This window comes from Eptesicus fuscus, chromosome 10, assembly GCF_027574615.1.
Source record: "Eptesicus fuscus isolate TK198812 chromosome 10, DD_ASM_mEF_20220401, whole genome shotgun sequence".
NCBI lineage: Eukaryota > Metazoa > Chordata > Mammalia > Chiroptera > Vespertilionidae > Eptesicus > Eptesicus fuscus.
In genome coordinates this window covers 11,164,915-11,174,672 of record NC_072482.1, presented here as the reverse complement: position 1 = coordinate 11,174,672, position 9,758 = coordinate 11,164,915, and the positions used below count along the sequence as shown (strand labels likewise).

Below are 9,758 nucleotides of genomic sequence, written 5' to 3'. Positions count from 1 at the left end.
ACTCCCATGGAAAACTGCATTGTCTTTAGCACATTCTTCCTGGGTTCTCTGATTCTGATTCAATGAGAACTATTTTATAATTAGAGGCCCAGTGCATGAAATTCGTGCATAGGGGTGGGGGCCCCCTCAGCCGGGCCTATGTCCTCTCTCAATCTGGGACCCCTCGGGGGATGTTGGGCCTAAACCAGCAGTTGGACATCCCTCTTGCAATCCGGGATGCTGCATGCACCAGTGACCATACTTTTTATACAGGTGAAAGGCATCTTGCTGTTGTATGGGCAGCTACATTTTTTTGCCCTGATTATAAAAAGTAGTACATAACATGATCCTTCTGAGGCAGTAGTACCATTTTCCCCATCTTATGGGTGGAAAAACTGAAGCAGAGAGGAGTTAAGTAATTGGCTTTGTCACACAGTTGTAAATGTCAGAATCAGGGCTGACCACAAAATGTGCAAGCCAGAGTCCATGCATGTCATCGCTGCATCATCCTGTTTTTTTCAGTGTTAGAGTAGCCTTTCCAGGTTTTAATTTTTAAATCTAAGAGACTGTTCCCAATATTTAGGGCAGGGTCCCTAGGTCTGGCCAACAATCAGGGCCATCTGTGGGGCAACCAGTGAGCGGGGTGATCAGGCCCCCCCCTGTCCCCCCGCTGGCACCCACCTTGGCTGGTGGCCTGGCGCTGCCTGCTGGCTGGCCCCACCCCCTGATTGCTGCCACAAGTCACCTCCCTCTCAGGGGGCAGTGCGCATCATAGCAACCAGTCCTTCTGCCGGTTGTTCTGCTGTCCAGTTTATTTGCATATTAGGGTTTTATTATATAGGATTCTGCAAATCATAGGTAATTGTTAGACATACACATTCTGCCTTTCTTCCTCTATTGTGGGAGGGACGAAAACCTCACGCTGGTGAGTCTCCCCATGCAATTCATTTCTACATTCCTTTACTCCATATAAGAAGTTTTCATGTGTATTCTTAAGAAGGCTAAATTCTCAGGCTAAATTTACAACAAGGAACTGAAAGCTGTGCTAGCCGACCAACTGTGTTGAAACTACAGTCTAGAAAGCAGTGCCCCCAGAAAGAATTTCCTGGGAAGATGGAAATGTCCCGCATCGTCCCATCCAACATGGCAGCCACCTGCCACGAGAGGCTGTGAGCATCTGACCGAGATGAACTGAATCTTTCTCAGGAATCCTAATAGACTATAATGTAAATAGGCGCATGTGGTTAATGGCTAACTATCAGATGACGCAGCTCTAGATGACTGAGGTGAACTTTAACAAAACCCCGCCCCCTCAGAGCTTGCAGATTTCCGTGTTGTGTTTGTGAATGTCAAAACTGCATCTCTGTACAGTGTCTAAAGTACTATATTCAAAACATGATTGTGCTTCAGATTGGGAAGGACACTTTAAAAACATCCCAAAACCTAAGTCATAAAGGGAAAATGGACGGGTTTACCTACATTGTCGAACGCTGGCTTCCCAAATATCAGAAACGGAGCTTTCTCCTAGCAACAGGTTGTGTCGGGAAGCCGGCGTTCGACAGTCCTGTTTTGAATATTGTGCTTTAGCCAGTGTACAAAGATATTCTCATGCATTATCTGGTCAGCTTACAAAGCTTTCAGTTCCTGGTTATAAACTTAGATTCTCAACACGGATGAAAACTTTTTAGAGCACATGGTACTTTTACCCCTGGGTAGTTTGACTTATAGTTCCCATTTAATTAAAGCAGGTTTTCCTCTTAAAGAGAGAATCACATTCTGATTTTTAAATATTCCTTTCTCAAAGAAAGGGCTCATGCCCGGCTGGTGTAGCTCAGTGGTCATCCTATGAACCTGGAAGTCACTGTTTGATTCCTGGTCAGGGTACATGCACGGTTTGTGGGCTTGATCCCCAGTATGAGCCGTGCAGGAGGCAGCCGAGCAATGATTCTCTCTCATCATTGATGTTTCTCTCTCTCTCTCTCCCTTTCCCTTCCTCTCTGAAATCAATAAAAATATACTTTTAAAAGAGAGAGAAAAAAAAAGGGCTCAGTTATTTTGGTGCCTCAGTCCTTTTGCCTTTTTTCTGGAGTCTCTTCTGCTGCCACCTTGTCCTTGGGCCTCAGCAAGGGCAAGTTCGGCCCATAGGATGGATGACGGGGACACTCTGAGGGAGCTGGGGTGGCTGGGAGCTGCTCCGCAGTGGGCAAAGCCTGGAGGAGTGTTGAAGGCAGAATTCAAATGCCCACCTCAGCTATGACATCTCTGTGAAACCCCGGGCAAGGCCCCGGCCTTCACTGTAGCTCAGCCTCCATAAGGAAAAACCCTAGAGGCTGGCGATGCGCTCTGGAGCCCCGCCCCCATCAGACCAAGGAGCATGCGCAGACAGAGCTGCCGGGTGTAGCGTTGACCAGACAGGGCTCACACACTAAATGAGAGCAGCCGGCCTGGCTCTCTCAGTCTATCCGGAGAGGAACAAAGAGTGTCCACAATAGGGTAGTGACAAAACGGCGCAAGATCAGGGCCTTAAGAGTGCAGCCAGGCGCTGCGCACCCATGACGGGGTGGTGGTGGGGGTTGTGACGGGGGTGGGGTGGGGTGGCTGCACACTCCAGTCCTCTGCACCAGCTTCTTGAGGAGTCCCCCTTGTGGCTCCACACCGTGAGACTACTCGCTGGGGAGCGGGCCCTGGAGGCATTCCAGAGGCTGGGGGAGGGACAGCGCAGTCTGAGGCAGAACCACATGGCAGTCAGGGTGGGGCCATGTGGAAACTGGGCACATTGGGTGGGTACAGATGATGGGGTCTGAGCTCAGGCCGGGGCCTCTGACCCAGCCAAGACATCCGGGTAGGTCAGGGTAGCTGAGCACTCGCCTGAGCTCCATGGCGAGGACACTTGGTCACAGACAGGCAGTAGCTGCAGACACCGCCCCCCTCTCCCATTTCCCCTCTAACCCGCAGCGTCCTGGTGCCTAGTGACAGCTTGGGCTCCAGACCTTCTGGTCATTGGCCTCAGAAACTCCAGCTCCCCACCTCCTGTCTCCTGTGGCCGCCCTCCTCCCTGGGGCTCCCAGGGCCCAGGTGTATGGCAGGACCAGGGCAGGGAGGTTCCGGGACAGGTGGGGTCCTGAGCAGAGGGGAGTGTCTGTTCATTTTAGGGAGCAATCCCTGCCCGAACAGGATGCTCTGAAGACTGATCACGCGAAGGAGAGCGAGGTTGCAACCAGCTGGGAAACGAGCGGCTGAGTCCCACACCCGCGGGGACACACAGCGGACCTTCGCTAGCTGGTCCCTTTCATGGCTGCAGTCGGGTTCTTTGTTTTGTTTTGTTTTTAATCTTCACCCGAGGTTATTTTTTTTCCCATTGATTTCTAGAGGGAGTGGAAGAGAGGGAGGAGGGGGGCGGGGAGATAGAGAGAGAGAAACACCAGTTGCCTCCTGCATGCGCAGACCAGGGCTGGGGAACCTGTAACTGAGGTATGGGCCTTGGACTGGGAATCGAACCTGTGACCCTTAGGTAGGCAGGCCGATGCTCCAACCAGTGAGCCAAACTGGACAGGGCTGCAATCAGTATTATTACCCTCCTCCTCCTCCTCCTCCTCCTCCTCCTCCTCCTCCTCCTCCTCCTCCTCCTTTTTCTTCTTTGTTTTATTGTTTAAAGTATTACAAATAGTAGTATATATGTCTCCTTTTTTCCCCCATTGACCTTCCCCCAATCAGAATTCTTTATGCCCGACCAAACTATATTCTTAAACATTACTTTCTTTTTTTTTTTTTTTGGTTTGTTTATTTGTTAGTAATTGAGTATTTACAAACAGGTTTTATACAAATAGTCTGTCTACATTTTTAAAAATTTTAGAATAGGTTTAGATTTCAGAAAAGTTGTGAGGTTATTAAAGGGAGTTTCTAGATACCCAGTTTTCACTATTAGTAATATCTTACATGAGCATGGCATATTGTCACAATCAACCAATCAGTCATGACATAGACCTCATTCAGATTTCCTTAACGTTTACCTAATGTCCTTTTTCTGTTCCAGAATCCCGTCCAGGATACCTGGTGACATTTGGTCATCATGTCTCTTTAGGCCCCTCTTGGCTAAACCAGTTTCTCAGAATTTCCTTTTTATTTACTAGTATTTATTTTTTTAATTTCAGAGAGAGGAAGGGAGAGGGACAGAAATATCAATGATGAGAGAGAGAATCATTGAGCAGCTGCCTCCTGCATGCCCCCTACTGGGAATTGAGCCCACAACCCAAGCATGTGCCCTGACCAGGAATCGAACCTTGACCCCCTGGTTCCTGGTTTGATGCTCAACCACTGAGCCACACCAGCTGGGGGAATTTCCTTATTTTTTAATGACGTTGACAGTTTTGAGGAGTACTGGTCAGGTATTTTTGTAATATATTTCATTTGAGAGTTGTTTGGTGTTTTTTTTCTCTTAGGGTTAGGGGTTTGGGGGAGGACGATCATAGAGTAAAGTGCCATTCTCATCACATCATAGCAAGAGTATGTGCTATCAACACAATAATCACTGTTGATCTTACCCTTGACCACCAGGCTGAACTGGTGCCAGGCTTTTCCACTGTAAGCTACTCTTCCCCCCACTTCCATTCCGTGTTCTTTGGGGGGAAGGCACTAAAACAACCCATACTTAAGGGATGGGGAGTTACGCTGCCCCTCTTTAAGGGCTGAGTGTCTACATAAATTATTGGGATTCTTTTGCATGGGAGATCTGTCTATTCTCCCCACTTATTTATTCATCCATTTACTTATATTAGTACAAACTCATGTGTATTTATTTTATATTTTGGGTTATAATTCAACGCCACTTTATTTTGTTGCTCAGGCTGTTCCAACATTGGCCATTTTTTTTTCCTCCATACAGTTTTACATACATTATTTTTTTTTTAAAAAAGAAATGGTTGTGTATTTTTATTTTTTATTTATTTTAAAAATATATTTTATTGATTTTTTACAGAGAGGAAGGGAGAGGAATAGAGAGTTAGAAACATCGATGAGAGAGAAACATCCATCAGCTGCCTCCTGTACACCCCCTACGGGGGATGTGCCCACAACAAAGGTACATGCCCTTGACCAGAATCAAACCTGGGACCCTTCAGTCCACAGGCTGACGCTCTATCCACTGAGCCAAACTGGTTAGAGCTGCACACACATTATTAAAACAAAAAGATGTTTCCTCTTTTCACCCACTCACAAATTCCTTTAATCAACACTAATTGATTGAGCACCACTAGAGAGTGAGAACTGAAAATATGGACATGAGGTTGAGCCCCCTTCCCTGCCTTCTCCTCCTCCAACCCAACTGACCCACTGCCTCCTCCCCTCCCCTCTGAGAATCCCCATTCAGGGTTCTCTTTCCTCCCTCCCACCTCCCCTGGACCCCACCTTTCTCAGGGACCATCCTTACAGTTTCTGGAATTGAAACCCTGCCCTCCCCAACCTCCTAGAGCAAAAGCGCATTACTGACCTACCATGCCTGGGAGTGGGGTCCCTGTCTTACCCTGGGCCCCAGAGGGATTCAGGACTGCGGTCAGGCACCAAGGTCCCCCAGCCATTCATAGGCTGCACAGAGAGACAGAAAAGAGGAACAGCCTCTTTTGCACCATGGTTTCTTCTTGGACATTCTCAGAGGTTCCACCAGCAACAATGAAGGAGTGTGACAGGTGGAAGGTGTGGAGCGATAAAGATGGGGAGAAGTTTGGCAAAATGAAGCAACTGAGTCAGAGCCGAGGTCTCCCGGCCAGAGACAGACCCTCAGCTGGTGGCCCTCCACCCAGGCCTGGCTGCTCCGCCCTCCCCTCGCCCACAGAGCCTGCCTCTCGGGCCAACCACTTCCCCAGTCAAGGTGTTGGGCTTTCTCAATTCTCCCATTTCAGAGATGCTGGGAAGCTAGGGCAGAATTAGGTTCAGCTTCTGGTTCCCTCTCCTCAGAGGCCTCCCCTTTCCTTCTGTCCGCCACCATCAGAAACAGGTTCGGGGTAGCATGGCCTGGGGAGCCCCATGCCTCCTTCTGCCACCTGTCCTGCTGGTGTTCCTGGCCTCAGGTAAGATGCAGGAAGTAAAGGAGAGAGCTGGGGCAGGGAGCAGGGTGGCTCTGTGACCAGAGGGCTGGCTTTGGGGACCATTTTCTGGGTGTGGGCATCAGAAGTTGGTCCTTCTCTCCTTCCACACCCTGTGACAGGGGTGGCTGGGTTCAGCCAGGGCCCTGACATGAGGGCTTGCTCTCCAGGTTCCCAGGGACAGCAAGTTGTGTCTGAGGAGCTCCATGACGTGGTGGGGCAGACACTCTCCGTGCGATGCCAGTACTCTCCTGAGGGAGGATCCTACAGGCAGAAAACCTGGTGTCGGCAGACATCTCCAAATCTCTGTACCAGGTTAGTCACCAGCTCTGCGCCCCGAACAGTAACTCAGAATTCTCGATATGCGATCTGGGACGTGCCAGATGCTGGTTTCTTCAACATCAGCATGGCTCAGCTGACTGAGAACGACTCTGGGCCCTACTGGTGTGGACCCTACAACTCTTCCAGAAACACCATCACTATTCTCAGAAACATCAGCCTGCTGGTGTCTCCAGGTAAGCTCCTTTCTTGAGGAAATGGCTCCTTCCTCCCAGGGCCTGGGCAAAACACCACTCCATATGCCCAAGGGGCTTGAGCCCCCTGTCTCCAGAGAAGGGCTGTCACCTTCGTTCCATTCTGCCCATTCCGGCTCCCGCTGGTGGGAAGAGATACCCAGGACTCACTGGACAGGAGTCTCTCTATGACTTTCTTTTTCTTACACACACACCAACACCTCTGGTGTACAGACCGTAGTCACAAGTTACCCCTGGCCTAAGGGACCCCGAGGGACTATCTCTGGGTCGTCTACTTCCTCTCACAGCTTTGGGACCAGACCCCATTCTGTCTTCTGGCCTCCGGAAAGTCATTGCCTACTTTCTTTTCTCTTTAGCCCTGACCCCTTCTCCTATGTGGACCACCACCTGGCCCTTGGGAAGTACAGGTAGGTCAAAGGTCTCAGTGCAAGGAGAGGAAAGGGTGGCCAGGTAGCCTGGGAACCTCGGACTCAGGGAAGGGGGCACCATGGAGGCCTGCTTCTGGGGGCAGAGCCCCTGGGCCTGGGCTGGTAGGAAGCTGGATTCAAGGCTTAAGACCGAGGGAGGAAAATGTGCCCCATCTGATCTGACCAGGAAGACAGCCATGGATGGCGGGGTGTCCCAAGAGGCAAGTCTGTCCTAAAAGACCCTGTATCTGCTTGTCCCAGCTCTGCCCCTTGCTTACCTCCAGCTCTGGGAGAAACTCCTCTCTTTGGGCTCAGTGCCAGCCTGGCTTCAGTCACTTGTAATGATCTCAAGCCCCAGTTACCCCTGGCCTACCGGGCCAGGAGGTGCTGCCTCCGCTATACTTCCTTCCAAGGGTTTGGATGTTAATCTCATGCTATATTCTGGTCTCCTGAGCAGCCATTGTTTTCTTTATGTCCTTCCAGTTCGGATCACTTCTCCAGAGGGGACCTCTGGTCCACCTTCCCTCAATGGATCTGAACTCAGGTAGGTCAGGAGTCTCGCCAGGAGGGAGGGTCCTGGAAGGGATGGCCAGGTAGCTCATGCAGCCTCAGGATCACGAAGAGGAAACCCAAGATTCTTCCAAGATGATTGAGGCCCAGGGTGCTGCAGAGAAGCTGCAGGGGCTCAGATACAACGTTGGGGAGAGAGAAATGGGGAGGACGATACAGGTCATGAACTTTGGAGGAACTATTGAAACGCTAGCCATGGATTTCTGGAATGAGACCAAATGGGACTAAAACAATGTGGGAGCTGGAGGCTGTGTTGGTGTGTGTTGAATGGTGGGTATGTCTGGGGCAAACGGTGGCTGGAGCCATAGCAAGAAACGGGTGAGAGGAAACTTTTGATTTCTGCTTTTGACTCTTGCGGTCATGTGCCTTGAGACTGTCATGGCCTCCCCTTCGCCATAGAAATAGGCTGCAGCAGCCCAGGTCATAGGTGCGCTAGGGGGCCATGAGGCGCAGCAAAAGCAGTGGAGCACTGATGCCTATAAATTGCCCATGGATATTTGCTCCCTAATTCCTTTCTTCTCCAAACTCCAAGGCAGGTGGGTTAGAAACTAGAGGAGTATTTCCCAAAGAGTTTAAAGTTGAAATCTGAACTAGAAGATGGAAATAGCAGCAACGTGGGTACCCAAGGGGGTTCCCTTGTGTTCTGGGGCTTATCCTTCCCACTTTTATTACTCCCTAGATAGAAGGGTTTACCCTTCCGTTCTTCCCCATTACCTGTGACCATACTGGTATATGCTAACTCCGGGGGAAACTGAATTTACAAGCCCAAACAGCATTGCATCTGGGAGAACTGCACTTTAAGAGAATGACATCACACCAAAGGAACAGAAACCATTGGGAACAGAAGTGCAGTTTCTTGTAAAAATGAAGTGTAGTTGTAAAAATAAAAGAATAGACTGTCAGTTGGATTTTAAAAATTGGTCTATAAGAGATACACTAAAAAAAAAAAAAAAAGATCTTAAAAGGTTAAAAATATAAAGTTAGAAAAACATACCTGGCTAATATAAAACAAAATAAACTGCAATAGTTATCTTAATATTGAACAAAATGATAGAATTTAAGAAAAATATTATGAGGCGGAGATTTATCATAAGTACTGATAAGAGGCACACCTCAATAAGAAAATAGATCCATCATAAATATATATGTACCTACATGTATGGCCATAAAGTATACCAAGCCGCACTATCACACCTGCAAGGAAAAGTAAATAATTGTAGTTGGAGAGTCACATCCTCCTCAAAAGAGTATATAGATCAAAGAAGCAAAAAATAAACAGGATCTGAAGTTCTAAACCAGAAGATTAATGAATTTTGGGTATCAGACATATTTATATAATACTTATAAGTGTTATATTTATTAAAACACATATTTATAATATATAATAAACTGTATCTTAAAATAAATACTATTTTCAAATATTGAAAATATCTATTTAAATGTTTAAAATGTTTTCAACTTATAAATGTATTATGAGTATTTAATAAAATACATTATTTATAAATATACATGTATACACACATATATAAAACACTCTATGTAAATAAAAGCAAATAATATACATTCTTTAATACAGAGAGACCATTTACAAAAGTGGACTTTGTATGAGGAAATAAAGAAGCTTGAATAAATTCCAAAGAATTAAAATGATATGGAATAAATTCTCCAAATATAATGCAATAAAATTGAGAATGCATAGAACTGAAGCTAAAATAGCATGTTTTGAAACAAAGTAATAGTTATTGATATATTATATATAAATAAGTATATAGTAATATATCATGATAGTATAAGCATTACATATAAAAATTATGAGGCTGAGCTAATATTTAGAGGGAAAATTAACAACTTTAAATACATTTGTCAGAAACATAAAAGGATATAAATAAATGAGCTAAGCACTTAACTCAAGAAGAAGGAAAGTGAGCAACAGAACAAGCCTGAAGAAAAATAATAACGGTGAGGGCCTAAAATCAACTAAAGGGATTTAAAACATGGAGATGAAAAAACTTATAATTTGTTCTTTGAAAAGTTTAATAAGGTAGGCCTACTTCTGACAAGATTGATGAACATATAAGATATAAATAAACATTAAATTGAAGAAAATAGCCACACATTCTACAAAGATTTTTAAATAAATAAATCCTGAATGAATACTCTTTGAAATCCCAGGAGTGGACACATTCTAAAAC

At 46.6% G+C, this 9,758-nt stretch overlaps 1 protein-coding gene across 1 annotated transcript; it reads left to right on the top strand.

Moving 5' to 3' along the window:
- The first annotated feature begins 5,980 nt into the window (after window positions 1-5,980).
- LOC103295546 (trem-like transcript 4 protein) lies at window positions 5,981-7,544 on the top strand. Its single transcript, XM_028161150.2, has 4 exons — window positions 5,981-6,041; window positions 6,227-6,571; window positions 6,946-6,996; window positions 7,480-7,544. The coding sequence occupies exons 1-4, from the start codon at window positions 5,981-5,983 to the stop codon at window positions 7,542-7,544; spliced, it is 522 nt and encodes a 173-aa protein (XP_028016951.2).
- Window positions 7,545-9,758: the final 2,214 nt, after the last annotated feature.